The sequence below is a fragment of the Neodiprion fabricii genome, chromosome 3 (genome assembly GCF_021155785.1).
Source record: "Neodiprion fabricii isolate iyNeoFabr1 chromosome 3, iyNeoFabr1.1, whole genome shotgun sequence".
NCBI lineage: Eukaryota > Metazoa > Arthropoda > Insecta > Hymenoptera > Diprionidae > Neodiprion > Neodiprion fabricii.
Window position 1 is genome coordinate 18,851,368 of NC_060241.1, and position 16,407 is coordinate 18,867,774.

The 16,407-nt window shown below is 35.8% G+C and overlaps 4 protein-coding genes across 9 annotated transcripts; 2 read left to right on the forward strand and 2 right to left on the reverse strand.

Moving 5' to 3' along the window:
- Positions 1 to 845: 845 nt before the first annotated feature.
- Positions 846 to 3,059, forward strand: LOC124178862 (protein FMC1 homolog). Of its 6 annotated transcripts, XM_046562603.1 has the most exons (4): positions 847 to 1,094; positions 1,203 to 1,358; positions 1,791 to 1,914; positions 2,170 to 2,311. In XM_046562603.1, exons 1-3 carry the CDS (start codon positions 970 to 972, stop codon positions 1,888 to 1,890), a joined length of 381 nt encoding a protein of 126 aa, XP_046418559.1. In that variant the 5' UTR covers positions 847 to 969; the 3' UTR covers positions 1,891 to 1,914; positions 2,170 to 2,311. The 6 variants fall into 6 exon arrangements, with proteins under 6 accessions (XP_046418560.1, XP_046418559.1, XP_046418564.1 ...); XM_046562604.1 differs by lacking the exon at positions 2,170 to 2,311 and having other exon boundaries at positions 846 to 1,094; positions 1,673 to 1,809; XM_046562608.1 differs by lacking the exon at positions 1,791 to 1,914 and having other exon boundaries at positions 852 to 1,094; positions 2,170 to 2,334.
- LOC124178858 (short/branched chain specific acyl-CoA dehydrogenase, mitochondrial) lies at positions 2,529 to 7,327 on the reverse strand. Its single transcript, XM_046562596.1, has 9 exons — positions 7,145 to 7,327; positions 6,893 to 7,007; positions 6,146 to 6,246; positions 4,570 to 4,776; positions 3,912 to 4,082; positions 3,710 to 3,835; positions 3,418 to 3,600; positions 2,926 to 3,061; positions 2,529 to 2,848 (listed from the first exon to the last, which is right to left on the reverse strand). Exons 1-9 carry the CDS (start codon positions 7,172 to 7,174, stop codon positions 2,673 to 2,675), a joined length of 1,245 nt encoding a protein of 414 aa, XP_046418552.1. The 5' UTR covers positions 7,175 to 7,327; the 3' UTR covers positions 2,529 to 2,672.
- Positions 7,328 to 8,997: 1,670 nt separating this feature from the next.
- On the forward strand, positions 8,998 to 11,546 carry LOC124178861 (60S ribosomal protein L26). Its single transcript, XM_046562602.1, has 4 exons — positions 8,998 to 9,135; positions 9,475 to 9,670; positions 10,769 to 10,909; positions 11,356 to 11,546. Exons 2-4 carry the CDS (start codon positions 9,503 to 9,505, stop codon positions 11,491 to 11,493), a joined length of 447 nt encoding a protein of 148 aa, XP_046418558.1. The 5' UTR covers positions 8,998 to 9,135; positions 9,475 to 9,502; the 3' UTR covers positions 11,494 to 11,546.
- Positions 11,547 to 11,737: 191 nt separating this feature from the next.
- LOC124178859 (actin-related protein 1) lies at positions 11,738 to 16,166 on the reverse strand. The gene is made up of 7 exons (XM_046562597.1): positions 16,026 to 16,166; positions 15,576 to 15,640; positions 13,978 to 14,304; positions 13,563 to 13,872; positions 13,299 to 13,472; positions 13,130 to 13,192; positions 11,738 to 13,055 (listed from the first exon to the last, which is right to left on the reverse strand). Exons 1-7 carry the CDS (start codon positions 16,071 to 16,073, stop codon positions 12,912 to 12,914), a joined length of 1,131 nt encoding a protein of 376 aa, XP_046418553.1. The 5' UTR covers positions 16,074 to 16,166; the 3' UTR covers positions 11,738 to 12,911.
- Between the last annotated feature and the right edge of the window lie 241 nt (positions 16,167 to 16,407).

Sequence of the window (16,407 nt, forward strand, 5' to 3'; positions counted from 1 at the left end):
CTCGGTAATTGTAATTCAGATATATTCATGCTTTACCCGTACGTATGTAAAAGGTTGGATTCTATTTAGCGTTATAATTCTTATTTATAAGTAAATGTCACTTCGTTCTGTCATTTTTTTCTACATCGCGAAAGAAATTCCAACGACTTATGGCAGACCAATTAAAAGCCTACCACCTAATTACTGATGTTTTGGTAACTATTTGTCGTTTGACTTTAATTGACTTTTATCCTGTTTACGTATTGAATACTATGTTGCTTGTTCAGCACATGATAATAAACTTCGAATCACTGCCACTGATCTGAGGAAATAAAGGTCGTGGTGGAGTCATCGATTTACTTCAACTAGATTTGGTCTCTTAAGTCATCTAATACCCCTAGAGTTAAAATTCTTTTAAAAACCATTAATTTCTGGTTATATCTTCTCTGTCCGAAAGATATTTTTTTCTGTCGTCCCGACTAATGCGGATTTAATAACTTTCATTAATTTTCAGCCTTCTGTCGCAATTTCCTAATCTATCGTTGACACTACTCCCGCAAGCACAATATTGTAATTGAACATGTAATCAAAATTGAAACATTTAGGAATTTCTTCGAAAAATTAACTAGGCGAAGTTTCATATACCTAGATATTTTTCACACAGTATATTACGGGGTTGGTTTGTTGTATTATTTTTTTTTAATTCCTTGAACATTGAAATAAGAACTAATGTTGAAAGTAATAGATTCTTGGAAACTTTAATAGGATTCAAAAGTCTGACCAATGTAGGCTGCTTCTACTGATTCTAGCTCGGCACGTCCAGTAGTGCCACCTGTGCCAACTGTAAGAGAACTAGAAGGTCACAAAACGCGTCCACCACCAAAAAATTGCGCAGAGTTGCGAAACCTACATACATAGCAACTTTTCGTTCACCTTTCGTTGTCGACCATCTATGTTATCCACGGTTAATCACCCTGAAAAATATACAACATGGCCGACAACGAAAAGTTCGAATTGGTGGGTCGTCGTAAGCGAGGAAAACGAGCGTCAGACGTACTGCGAGATAATAACACATCCAGAAATATATCCGAATACGACGTTGACAATCTGAGCCGGTAAGTTTTTCAAACGGTACGTGAACCGCGTAGCCGATTGTAAATTTGCGGAGAAGAAAAGTGACTAGATATAACCTCACACCAAGTTTACCATGTTGCTATTTTCAGCAAACTAAAAGATGCCAAAGACGAGCTTAACAATTCGAAGTATAAGATTAGCCTTTTTCAAAGCCTGAAAGAATGCACCCAGCTCCTCAACGTAGATCGTATCAACGAAATTGTCTGCTATGGCTTAGGCAATTTCTTCAATCTGAAACAGTCTAGGTATCAGTTGGCTCTGCTCCTGATCGTCAGGGATTATTTTAGCGCCCAGGTTTTTGTGTACGACCCTCTATTCTGTGCTGAAGAAATTCGGTACTTAGAGTCGATAGACTGTCAGGTATTGCAAGAAAATGAAGAGGGCAAGCGGAAGGTTGAAGCGACTACTTTAGTGTATCTACCCCACTGCCCAAAGCAGCTAACAAATAATTATCTGTATGCCAATTGGGGTCCGGGAATAAAGAATTCGATTCTTTTGACTAATAGTTTTACTGAAATACTCGATTCTCACACAGCTAGAGCTTTGGATAATTCTGCAGGTTATATAGCGAGGATAAATCCTTTCGTTAAAGAAATACAATTAGAAAATTCCTTTCGATATAACGACATATTTAACGACTCTGCGCTCCATATTTTCATCAAAGATAACTTGGACAGGGTTCCAATAGGATTTTGGCTGGATAGGGAAGAACCTGTATATAATAAGGATGATATTGAGTTCATTACAAATTCCTTGAACCAGAGCTTGATGCTGTAGGAATACCATTGATTAGATAACTGCGTAAGTTTTCATCGTTTCTAAACCATATCTTAAATCTTGGGATTAGTTTTACAGTAAGGTTGTGTCAGTGATGAAATCTTTGGATATTTTTTCACCAAGTTGTACTAGTGGCACATAATATTCAAGAAACAATGGTTGCAGAGTAAATTTCTGATTACTCAGTTTACTGCGATATTGAATCTCGATACTCTCATTACATTGAATGAAAACAGGAATAAATCATTTAGTTTATATTTTATAATTACACTGTTGCAGAAACCCTAAACGATGAATGGAAATTTGAAAATCCTAAGATCGCTGATTAATGAGATTCGTCATGTAGCGAAGGAGAAAAAAATGAAGGACAACATCATGGTGCAGTATATATTAGAGGAGGCAAAAAAACACAGAGAAACGTCAGAAGTGCTGTGTAAGGCGAGGGAGGAGCTGAAAAGCATGGGAGAAAACTACCTTTGCTATTTAGAATCCCAAAGAAAGTACAATGAAATCAGAACTCAGTATGCCGGTAAAGGTGACAGAAGTGTTAAGGAAACTGCTGACTTGGTGGGATTCAAGCTACCCCACGATCCAAAATAAGTTGAAAAAGGAATTTGTAAATAACCTTTTAATAGTAGTAAATGTAAAAATGTTTATTTCATAACAATGTTTAAAGAAAGTAAAAACATGTGAAATAGCAACGCCGATATGTATCGCGAAATATTTGGCTCTTTTCCTCAAATCTTTGACACCTATTTTGCATATCTTTTTTCTCTTTTTACTCATGAGTATTCCTTGCGGATTGCTTTTGCTATTGTCGACAACTGCATGTTGCTTGTTCCCTCGTATATTGTGCCAATTTTACAATCTCTGAAGAATTTCTCCTGTGGGAAATCAGTCGTATATCCAACGCCCCCCATGAAATCTATGCATTTAGCCGTCACCCTAACTGCCGTTTCTGTAATTTAAACATTCATTATAGTCAAAACGGGGCTTTAGCCTCGCTGACCAAACAACCGATACAAATTTTCTCACCAGATGCAATTAGCTTCGCCATCGCGGCTTCCTTTGCAAATGGCTTCTTTGCCTCCACCAGACGCGCCGCATTGTAAACGAGCAATCTAGCACTCTCAACCTCCGTCACTGCTTGTGCAATCTGATGCTGCATAGACTGTAATTGGTGAAAAAGTTGATATCGTAATGAGCTAAAAAGTGATTAGTTGTAAAGCATCATCAGTTACAGAGCAGAAGAAAAATCATTCGCTTAAGGAATAATAAACAGAATGAGTTCGAAATTCATGATAACTGTATTGATAATTATTATAAAAAATTGGTTATCTTGCAACATTGAAATTGTTTGTAATTCGATACACTACGATACAGTAAAACATAATCATGTTTTGCAATCTTAACTCCGCCAAAGTAACGCTGAAGATAAGAAAATAGACATGTTTTCAAAATTTTCCATTATGTTACCGCTACTAACTTCAATCTCGTTGTACAGTACAACAAATACAAATAACTGACCTGAAACGAAAATATATCTTGTCCAAACTGCTTTCTCTCCAAAGTGTAGGGTATTGTTGCATCTAGCGAGCCCTGCGCCATGCCGATCATTTGAGCACCAATACCGACTCTACCCTCGTTCAAAAAACCGGCGGCGTATTTGTAACCGTGACCAAACTCTCCCAGTATATTGCTTTCCGGAACCTGCAAGGGAAAAGTTTCTGTTAATATTTTTTCGATACATTTTCGAAAATCTTCATTAAATCCCTCGTTTTGCCGTTTTGGCCGAATTGGATCGTCTGGCCAAACTCACCCTAACATTATCAAAATGCAACATGCAAGTTCCCGATGCCTTAATACCCAATTTATCCTCTGGTTTAGCTACTGTGAGTCCCGGTGTTTCTCGATCAACGAAGAATGTGGTGATGCCTCGGTATCCCTGGAATACAAGAGATAAGCGCTATGATTTGTGAAGTGAAATTAAAACTACAGGCAAGATTGTTGAACAGACTTACCGCCGATGGATCTGCGTTTGCAAATACTAAAAATACTCCAGCTATGTCTGAGTTTGAAATCCACATTTTAGTTCCGTTGATAACATAGTCGGAACCGTCTTTCTTTGCCACTGTTTTCAATGAAAATGCATCAGATCCTGCGCTGGGTTCAGTTAAACAGAAACTACCTGGCTGGAAATAGTAGAAAACAAAATTCGCTGTCCGATTAATGGAAAAAAAATTTGTTACAACTTAAATTTGCGTATTAGTATATCATGTGTATTGAGATTTTTTGAGAATATCATTCTCAAATGAAGGAATTTTTCTACCCAGTCACTTGACTCTTGTTTTGAAATTGAAATTGGAAAACTTATCAACTTTTTGACCATGAGTCATAAAAATATACTTTAATCGAATGAATAACAACTATTTGACACATTCTTTAACGTAGATATCCATAAGGTAGAAGAAGAAAAATAAAAAAGCAGAATTAAAACAAAAAAGTCGTATCAGCAATCATGTTTTCGCGAACCTGAGAACGGGTTTATCAAGAAGAGGTATAAATCGTCATATCATATCGCTGTAAGTAGACGAGCCTTTTAATTAGGTGAATTACAATTATTACTTGATAAATATTTGTAATACGTTACATCACATTCATGCATCAGGGATTACTTACGTATTTTTGAGCAAGATTTGGCAAGTACTTTGCTTTTTGCTCCTCTGTGCCGACTTTAATTATCAACGAATTTACCAACGTGTTGTGGATATCGACGAGGGCAGCAACCGCTCCGTCTACCTTAGCCAACTCCTCCACCATCAATATCGTCGACATGAAATTGCTCCCTGTGCCCCCGTACTTCTCGGGAATTTCCATCCCCATTAGCTGGCGGAAGAGGAAAATTTGAACAAAAAAAAAAAACAATAACAAACAAATTATCCACAAAGGTGAATCTATTACCTCTCTTAAGAATTCTGAACATGGAAGCGTGAGTTAATATAATTCATCCAAAAAACATATATACGAATTTATCTGAAAACGTATACGTTTGTGTTTACTTTCATCGCCAATTATCTCAACTAATTTTCAATATTTCTAAGATTTATAATTCATTTGATTATACGATATTTTGGATGCAACAATTGTAATGAATTAACGAAGCTTACTCAAGAAATTTCAGAGAAATTGATGAAAGCCAATTGAATAAGGAAAACATAAACTTAGAAACTTCAAATGCAGTGGTCTAAACTGGAAATGATATTGCGAAATAAGGGAAATCAAAGAAGTTGAATGTTTTCGACATCACGGGGAATGAATTTATATAACTGAAAATATTCAAAATCATTGCGAATTAAGTGAAATCATGAGATAGCGTCGAAAATTTCTGAACGACTTGTGCAGGAAAATGCCTAACAATTTCAATTCATTAATATCGATTTCTATTGTAACATACTATTTTCGTTAATTTTTGGGTTTTTTTTTTGTGGTCTCTTGTGATTCTGTCTCGTCTGAAAATCACTGGGAATCACCTAGAACGCTGTAAAAACATTGGGACTCAATGAAAATCAGTTGATACTGACGTTGAAAATCATCGAAAATTCGTCGTAATCAATGTCACCGAGATAAAGCCATTCATTTCATTTCCAAGTTAAGTGAGAAAAGTCAGAATATTTTCAACAAAAGTTCTTTAAAAATCCCCTGTATACAACGGTGAACATCTTTTATTAATCTGTTGTTAGGCCATTTTTTCGTAGAAGTTTTATAAGTCATAAGCAGCATGGATAGAAAATTTGAATCACTATTTGCACAATCGAAGCTTTTCAAACATATTTCATCGAATTCTTACACTTTCGATGAATTCCAGTTGACATTATCGATTGAAAAGCTCAAATTCATCGGTAATACTTTCTCAGGAAAATCCGAATATACTTCTTCATTGAAATTGAAATCGAGTTGAGAACCTTTAAATTTCTCATTTATTTCTTCACAATCGAAGAGCAAAAATTCTGCCAATTGACTAAATCAAAGTCAATTCTTACCGTCTTCCACCGATTTCTATGATTTTGATTGTGAATAAATATTATTTTCTTTTTAACCAGGGCATATATTAGTTTTGTAATTCACTGTATAAATAAACTGATCTCTGGTTTTCCGTATCATTGAGATAATAGTCAATTATGCAACGTATTTGTCAGACCTCTTTCGCAACCTGTTTGCAATTGGTACGTGTAGTATAAATATGCATCATTCTTACCCCATTTGCGAACAAAGACTGCAATAATCCGTCATCGATTTTACCCTCTTTTTCCATTTTTCTTACGATTGGCAAAATCTCGTCTTTGGCAAGTTTCGCCACTGCGCAAAATCAAAGAAACCATGAGGTACATATATAAGGCAAACTGGATCATTGTATATTAATATCGGGTCAATGGTTAATAATTCCAGATTAGTTTAACCAAATCTATTTTGCACATTCGACACGTGTCGGTATATTTTTTACCCTTTTCAGTGTTTCGCAATAAAATCTGGTTACTTTAATACCGGAAACTGATAACAAGCTTTCGCGATTCGCCTACTTTTGTTCAGGCAACAACGTTGGTAGTAAGCTTAAACACATGCTGTACCATCCTGATAACAGATAGCATAGTTACCATATAATTCTATTGAACAACTCCATTACTCTGAAAGTATTTTATACCGATTTAATTTTTATTCGGCTTTTGATTGATCCTTTCTTCAATCATTTGTTCGTCGAATGTACGAACAACAATAATTACGCATACGTTTAATTATAGCCCTCACGATCGAACCAGCTGTGTCGATTCAACTGGGTATGATTGTAAATAATTACGAAAAATGATCGGAAAGCCTTGAAATTTTTTTTTTTTTTTGTCATCAACACGCGTTCCTTGTGCGCTTAAATACCACAATGCAGTCTAAAATCGACGTGTAGTTAAATAATCTTGATAAATAAACAATTTAACCCTGAGGACCTACTGACCAGTTTCCTTCATCATCAGTTCATCGTCGGTGAATTCCGTCAAGGGACGAGGATTGGTCTGACACAGTGTAGCACATACGTGGAACTTTCTACCGTCGATCAGTTTTCTCGGTAACTATTGAAAAAAAAAATCATAGAATAACAATAATAATCAACGGACCGGGGGTCGCCGATTGTAATTATCGGTATGTAATTGTAACGCAGAGATGCGATATTGTGGTAAACGGGTGTTAGTATCAATTGCCCACTTACTTGACGCACTAAGGATCTAACCGCATTCATTTTGAAATTTACTTGTTATCAGTTCACTCTTGGTGTGTTTATCGGCACGAGTTGCGTTCCGCAACTGCTGGAATAATACTGCAAGATATCATGGGGCAGGTTCGGATCTGCCTGCCGGCCAATACGGCGAGAATCGAGGAAGGTAGGGAACAGGTTATATAATGAGAATAAATAATCGTCGACACATTCTCGCGGAGTATACACAGAATAACATGCTTGTTCAGAAATTGGCCTTATCACGAAATGCCTTATCACCATCGTACGGGCGATTGCGTAATTCTGACAAGTTAATGTGCCGGGAGCTTAATGGTGTTGTAAATTAGGAAATCAGATTTAACTTCGGGCGAACGCACTCGTTAATACGTTGTTTTGTTTAATAATTTTATATTTCACTTCTAACTCTCTACTCAATCTCGTACGTCGACGTACGTACATTCGATTCAATTACTGCACCTATTGTGCACCACTTAATACTGATAAGTCGAATATCTCGCAAGAGTTTCATAGCTGCAGGCTTTCGTATAAGTATAACGATCTAAGCAATTTTTAAATTCGCTTTGGGTCTGTTATCTCCCCTTCGCCCCCTCGCCCTCCCCCTCCTATAATAGCGTAGTTTAAAAGGCGCAACTGAGGGTCATCAAATAGAAGTTCATGAAAGTTATGTCTTCTTCGCATTTCAAATTGAATAAAACATCCAATACCACCAAGCTGTACTGGGGAGAATTACTATAGTTGTGGTTATCATACAGTTATTAATTATTTTCATTTATACCATATTATAAGCGAAAATGTAGTTCTGGATACAAAATGACAATTAGTTTTGCAGATGTAATCAGAAAATCTGTATACACGTAGTATATGTATACGTTACTATGTGCTTTTTGATTATTGTCACTCGTAATATATTTGCATATAACTGCTGCGATAATCTGATATCGTTGCGTGAATAGATTGAAGTTCAAGTCTTGTTGAACTGGAAAAATGTAGTGAACTGAACAAACAACCAAACAATATACCATATTTAATTTCGGCAATATATCGACCGTTATTATAACAAACGAAATTTCTCTCAATGTACAAAAATATAACAGCACTGTGTTATTCATTTGTTTCAAAGAAAACACATCTCACATAAGTGCAATTTCAATGAAGAATTGTAAATCGTTTTTATTGGAAACGAATTATATGGACATTGTGTAACGCCGTTCTTTTAATCATGTGATGAAAATAGACATATGCTGGAAAATGATTATCGTAGTCTTTATACTGAATGTTACTTATGATTTATCACAAAAAGAATTGTAAAAATTCGATATTAGGTGATTTATGAAAAACTCATTATCGAACCGAATAAGCTTGAAATCATCAGCATTGAGCATATGGTGAGTTTGTGATATTGAAAAATAAAACAATAGTATGATCTATGCTGGAAAGTTGTTGATGAATGAGCTTGATAGTTGGATTTCATAGTTTTTCAACATTCAATTCGATCGATTCCCACATTTGTTTGATAATCTTCTTAGGTCGAAAAAAAAAGTTTTTCTCTGATGTTGGTAACGCTGCCGCAGCGTCTGTACGACGATAAATATTGAAAATGGCGATGAAAAGTATGCGCTTGTTTGGGAATAGCTTCTTAGAGCATGTAGTGTATATGCTGTAAGAATAGCTTGTATATTCAAGGCCAACTAGACAGCCGCATGGCCAGAATATTTATAGCTGAAAAAAGCATTGAGACACTATCCGAATTGGAAAAAGAAACAAGTATATCAATGGCGAAGTCACCTTCGTATTTGAATGAATTAATGAATTAACCGAACTCCGGAATTCGAGTCGCGATGTATCGAATACTCGAAGCCTTAAAATGTCTTGAACGTAGTCGCATCTCGATTCCCGGCGAATTCGCGGTCTTTTCCGGTACGGCAACTTCTTCCGGTTCATGTCGGGTTACTCTGCTGTTGTCGGTGAGTGCCAACAAATATAATCCGGGCTCATCCGATACGGGGAATTGATTTTATACAAAAATATTCGAGTGTTAGATACGGTGTAGCCTTCCTCGTCGAATGATAGTAACATTTTTACTCGTGAAAAGTTATTATTTTCATTATTTTACTATTAACAATGACTGACATCCATGTGAGATGTTTGCGTTAATATAAATAAACGAGGGATTCTCTGTAATGCCATCCTTTATGTTTCTATCCTAATTCATTATCGAATCGTGACTAGCACCAGGAATGGAAAATACACCCGACGGCTACTAACGCTCGGCACATTTTTACGGTAACTGCTCTTTTCTATAGGAGACGAGACAGCAACTCGTAGTCAAGCATGAAGTTTAACAGCTTGGTTTCATCCTCGCGGAGGAAAAACCGCAAGAGGCATTTCACCGCACCTTCCCACATCAGGAGGCGACTAATGAGCGCTCCTCTGTCCAAGGAACTTCGCCAGAAGTACAACGTACGATCTATGCCCATTCGCAAGGATGACGAAGTCCAGGTAAACCTAACCTATCTTCTCCTAACCTCAAACATCCCTCGGTCGATTTATATCCCTTACAGGCGTCGCAGCCATTCATTATTTTGGATTCTTGCTATACAAGTTACCCAAATTGACCAGAATTACACTATAACCACATTTTAACGGAGTTTAAGAGAAATCGACCTGAACTCTGTTACACTTGGTCATTTATAGACTATCTGCCGAGTTCCTTCAAATGATTCACATCAAATCTACTACTCACCTTCCTCGCGGTAGCCTATGTTTTTAAATTTTCGAGTTTCAACAATGTACTTTGAATCACAACTGGTATTATTGTTGCAGGTTTTTCATCTTGACCATAACACTTATTAAATTACCCATGTCAATACCATCTCTTAAATATGATAATTATGATTGATATTTCTTATGATATCAATTAAAAATGAAAAACCAAGTACATATCTCAATAATTCTGAAAGTTGAAGTGGTTTATTAAGGATATTAAAGCTTTGTCTAAGCTTTAAAAAAAGTAGTAGTTGAAATGCATATGATTTTACAACAACGCGATTTCATGGAGAACTATAAACTATATTCTAGTACTTGCTGACTAAAACGTGAGCTTCTTAACATGCTTCGCTTAATAATATAGTTTGCAATTCAAATAAAAATGACTCAATTCAATTTTAATTGATTACTTATATCCCTGTAAAGTGCCAATGTATGAAGAAAAAGAAAAAACACACCAATGGAGTAATACCAAAAAAATAACGTAAGATTCTCATTGAACACATGTCTAATGTGAGTTTACTACGTATAATAAAATATTCGTTTCGGTTGCTTAACTTGGACTGCGGAAGTGTATTTCACATAAGCGTGCACAAAACTGACTATTCAATGATGAACCAAACCATTCACTGATGAGACGAACAAAGAACTTGATTTTTTGATCCACTGCCGAGGTTTTCTCGAACGGTGGTTCGTAAATCTTGTCCGGTTCGTGTCCTGCAGAGAAATTGGCTCTGAGCATACTTTTCTCAATCACTGATTCAACTTTACATATAGCCAACCGTTTATGACTTTTTCCTATTGCTGTTTTTTTTGTTCCACAATCCACAGGTTGTCCGCGGTCACTACAAGGGACAGCAAGTTGGAAAGGTTGTACAGGTGTACAGGAAAAAATTCGTTGTTTATGTTGAACGAATTCAGAGGGAAAAAGCTAATGGAGCGAGTGTCTATGTTGGCATTGACCCTTCCAAGGTAAATTGATTACCTCATCAAATTTCTAATCCACTCAAAATACAATTCATCACTCGATGTCAGATGGAATGTTATGCGAAATATTTTTTCAGCCTAACTGTATTTCTCTAGATAATCTACGATAACTTTGAAAATTTTAGGAATTCAAATCTTGTAAAAGCATTGTTAATACTTGAAGCCCAAGACATTTCAATTCAACACTTTAAAATGATGATCTAAACCATTCACATAGGATTGGACAGACGGTTTTACCAGCAACGACATATCTAGGGTACTCCTAGATGTTGAAGTTCTGGTTTTTCCCGGTCCAATTGCTGCAGAGAGATTGGCACTGATTAATACTTGATAAAGATTGTCTCTTTTTCTTGATCAAGTAAGGAAAAAAGGGGCTCACAATTTTACGGATCATTTTTCGACCTAAATGGTTTTTATTGTATTTCTTTTAGACGGTTATTGTCAAACTAAAAATGGACAAGGATCGCAAAAAGATCATCGACAGGAGGAGCAAGGGACGTCTTGCTGCTCTAGGCAAAGATAAGGGCAAATACACCGAGGATACAACTGCCGCAATGGAGACCTCGTAAACCATCAAACATTTCCCAATTTATGTACCACAATAAAAAACATAAAACCTCAAGATTTCAAGTTTCTTTCATATGTTTGTTCAAACACACAAGAACAAACATTCGTTCACTTACTGATACGCGATTATTATTATACGGGTGATTGGTGGACATTTGATTTCATTTTGAGTCATTAAATTCTAATATTAGACAAACGAGCTGACATTTTTTAGAACTTATGCATGCAAATAAATAGAAGACGTGATCGACGTTACGAATTTTATTTGTTGTTTTTCTCTTCATTTTTAATATAAATAGTAATATTAAATGAATAGTAGACAGTATAAATATTAATGATATTTGATTAAATAATGATGAAAACTATAAAAGCTGCTGGAAAAAACTTGCTCATCTTATTTTACGCGTCTTAGCTTTTTCAACACTTACTGGTTTGGTTTCAATAATTACAATTGCACCACCATGAACCCTATTATTAATCTAGCTTCGTGTTATTTATTGTATTTTCTGTCTTTATCTTTCTTTTTTGGGACCCACAAGCATAGCACACCAATTAGGTAATATAAATGTTTAATTATTCGGCAACTTGCTTTCTCCAATTTACACCTTTGTGCAATAAGTACGGTAATTTCAAAAGTGAATGTCAAATTAACATTTGGTGACTGAATTCCTGACTGATTCTTATGTTACATACTTTACTTCAATGCTCGGTTTTCTACTGCATATCACAATTGATAAAGATTTCGCAACATATTTTAAATCGTGCAAAAATTGTAAATGGTTGACTTGCTGTTTGGAAAAAGATTTATATGCCCATTAATTAATTCTTTTTTTTTCCGTTGCTCTAATTTTACAACATTTTCAAATTTATTTTACGTAAGCGTACATATATTTACAAATACTTTGCAAAATTCCTACCGCACTTTATTAGCTAAATATTATTTATCTTTTTTTTTTACAAAAAAATTAACAAAACTATAGAGCAGCTCTACATCTGGATTACTTAGCATAGCAAATATTTGTTTATATTGAGTCTTCGCGAATCATAAAATTTTCGTACTAGAGCAATCCATTTCGATTTTATCTAAACGCTGATTTACAAAAACTAAAACAACAATACCGTATTGTGTTAAACCTACAGTATAGAATCGTATACCCGCTATTTTTCGAAGCAAAAAGGGTTGATTAATGATCACTGAAAAGTGTAAATGAATCGTATAATTGGTCACTGCGTGGTTTTTTCCCTATTTTCGTCACACTCTTCAAATAATTAGATAAAGAGTGGAGTCTTAAAATGAAAGTTAAAAGCAGCATTTGTTATTAGTTGGTTATTGCAGTGCGTGGTGAATGTGCCCGAGCATTGTCGTATGCTTATACAATATCTATACTCCGTATGCATAATAATTAATACATAATAGGGCTCAAAAAGTTTTACGGTGAATTGCTCTACTTCCTTCTTCGTCGTATTCCCTCTTGCTCACCCACATCTTTTTAAATGTATCCAAAGAAGCTAAAATCGAACCTCCGATCCAAGTACTGTACAATCGTTCCTGTGGCGCTGATATCTGGAGTAAAAAAACGGTATTATAAATACTTTGTAAACATCAGTCGCTGAATCTTGTATGTAACAATAACATACCCTGATCTTGATATCCTTTGACGACAATTTACGAATTTCCGAAAGTAACCTATCACCAAATCCCTAAAAACAGCGACATTTTCATGTTAATAAAGAATTAATTCCATTAGGCTACAACATATTCTCAACTAACTTTCATATCTTATCATTTCAAACTTCTAAAACTCACTCGGAAAAGTGTTGATCCCCCAGATAATACAATGTTTTGATAAAGAACCTTCCTCAAGTCTAAATCTGACTTTTGGATTGAATACATTAGCACTTCGTGAAGCCCCTCGCATTCTTCGCCCACAAGGTCGGGTCTGAAAAGAACCTCAGGAGCTCTAAATCTAGCTGGTCCGATCTGAAAAAGAGGACAGAAAAAAGAGACGCGTGTCGAATCTGTACACTGGCTTCTCTATCAAGTGAAATCGTCTCTTGAATCTATATTCACCTCAAGATTACTTCCATCTGGTAAAGTGTACTGGAATTTTTCTGTCTCAACGGTCTCCTCTTTTTGTGGATTACTCGCAAGGTAGCATGCCCTTTCTTTGATAGTTCTAACAATCTCAAACTCTGCTGTAGTCTTGAAATTAATGCCTTCTTTGCGCAGGAGTAATCTAAGATACCTGCTAACGTCCCTACCAGCTATGTCAACCCTCATTATACTGTGCGGCATTGCGAATCCTTCGTATATTGGAACTGCATGAGTAACTCCGTCTCCCGCGTCTAAAACGACGCCAGTTGTCCTTCCAGTGGCGTATCTGAGATATAAAATTGAACAACCGGTAAAGATAACTTGATGACTAACATGATAAAGAGAACTTTACATTCATAATGAAAAAAAAGTGATTTGTACTTCTACTCACAAACTAAGTACAGCTTGCATAGAGACAAACAAAGCCGGGACGTTGAATGTTTCGAAGAATATTTCGGCAGCCTTTTCTCTGTTCTTTCGTGGGTTCAGGGGTGCCTCTGTTAGGAGAACGGGATGCTCTTCACTAAACGTCGCCAGTTGGTCTTTACTGTATACATATGACCAGATCCTTTCCATGTCGTTCCAATCCGTTACTATGCCATGTTCCATTGGATAGCTTAGCGACAACAATCCTCTGTGCTCTTCAGCTATGGGGCCAACAAAAAGATCCCCTTCCAAGGCTCCTGCCATAACTCGAACATGCTTCGGCCTCCCGATGCTATTTCAAGAATGATTTGTGTATTATTATTGTAGTCTGGTATTATTTGGGCGTTGTTAACGTCATGATTCAACCAGTGTCGCTGAATGTTAATTACGGTTTTACTATTCAAATCACGTAATCGTGGAGCACGCTTTTAAGAGGATGCTTTTAAGTACGTTGAAAAGAAAGGTTCAAAATGTTTTCATGAGATTTAAATTATTTTACGCCTCATATCATCGCACCATTCACAATCTTAACTATGCTACTCAGGATTCATAAAGTACGGTCTTGGGTATTTAACCACATGAGGTTTAGTGAAAATTACGCGATCAAAAAAAACCTGATCAAGAATGATTGCAATAATATCTCAGGATGGATTGGATTGACTACCATTTCCGTATCATTCAAAGATGTTATATTTACGATGTGAGCTTAGCTGTTGAAATTAAGTGTAACCCCTTAAGATCATATATTGACTTTAACAAATGCGAAAAGTACAGATTTGGTAAGTAATCAATTACCACAAATTTAAATTCTTTAGTCATTCGAAGAGAAAAATTTGATACAACTCAAAGTCGTGTTCCTTTAAGATTTGGTTTCGTTTATTGGTCATTAACAACTGACCATGCTCATGTAGAAAAGAAACAGTAATTGTTCCAAAATTATTGATTCAAATGCATGATTATTCACCTGATTTTAATTATTATGGTCTCCAACTATTACGAGATTAAGGTTGGTGACATTAACCCAACGAAATAATGTAAAAATATTACGATATTGCAAATTCAAGACGATTTTTAACTGCGTCACATTTTTCGAGTAAAAACGTTATTTTGACACAGATGTGTCGCAGCATTTTCAACTATATTTCCTCCGATTAATTAAACAGATTTTCTTTTCAAGCTTAGATGTTTCAATAATTGAAATAAACCTGACTGTCAAATTGAAATCTAGCAACAACTAGAAATTATTATGACAAATTATACAACTATTATGAAATGCTGAAGATCAATTATACTAAATATCAAATATACTAAAATAAGCTTTAGAAAGGCAATAGTTCGGCGTTTTCACCATGTGTCAAAGTCAATTGGTACTGACACTTCTAACATAATAGAAATTTGGGAAAATTAAGAGCGATGCTTAGGTCTCTTAGGTTTAGAGAAGATTGTAAGACTTATTTCGAAATCCATCCTGCGCGGTTCGAGATAAAGGTAAACATATAATCTCAGTGATAAATCCTTTCGCTAGTAATCCGCCGGTTTTCGAAATATCATGGAAGTACTTACTAATTTGGGAATCTGCATTTTGGAACTTGACCACCGGCGAATCCAGCTTTAATCACTCCAGAACCCTGCAGCAATAGTTTGCGGATAAATGGATGTGATATTTATTATTGATTGTATCCGCAATATCATTTGTTAGAATGCATGCAAATTGCGAGTAAAATGAATGAGGCTAGATCGACGAATGGCCTTAAATTCGTAATCAATTATGGGAAAAATTTTATCGAAGAAATTTATTGAGCAATCGTTTCTGTGTGTGAAAAATCTGACACTAAAAATTCAAATGACATCTGTGACAGTTTCTTATTTTCAATCATCTTATCTAACGGGGAGTTGTGAATCATTTCAGTGGCACAAACTGCCGACAATATGGCGGAACTGACTTTGACATGTCAGAATAAAAAATCGAATACACTCGAACAGTTAATTCGACGATAATCCTATTGCACTTACATTGTCTATAACAACCGGCTGATTAACAATAACATCATACGGTTCCATTTCAACCCCTTAGTTCTTTTAACTACCCTAAGTTACAGTTAGTTTCACTTTAGCCTCAACTGTCGCACACCTTTTTTCAGGTGAGCTCTGAAGGAAGCGGCTGGTCGAAAATATTAGCGATTAATCTCCTCTCGAACGATGTCATTCGACAGTTCGAGAATAGGCAGTCGATATTTTGTCCGCGATTATCCAAACTCCGAGTAGATTTTTCCTAACGTCGACGCCTGTAACTTTTTTTTCTCGATTTTTCAAAATATTTTCTAACCAAAAGTAATGATTCGATTGGATAAAACAAAATTATCGTTCCAAATTATGATTGTGATTCGCGGTCGTT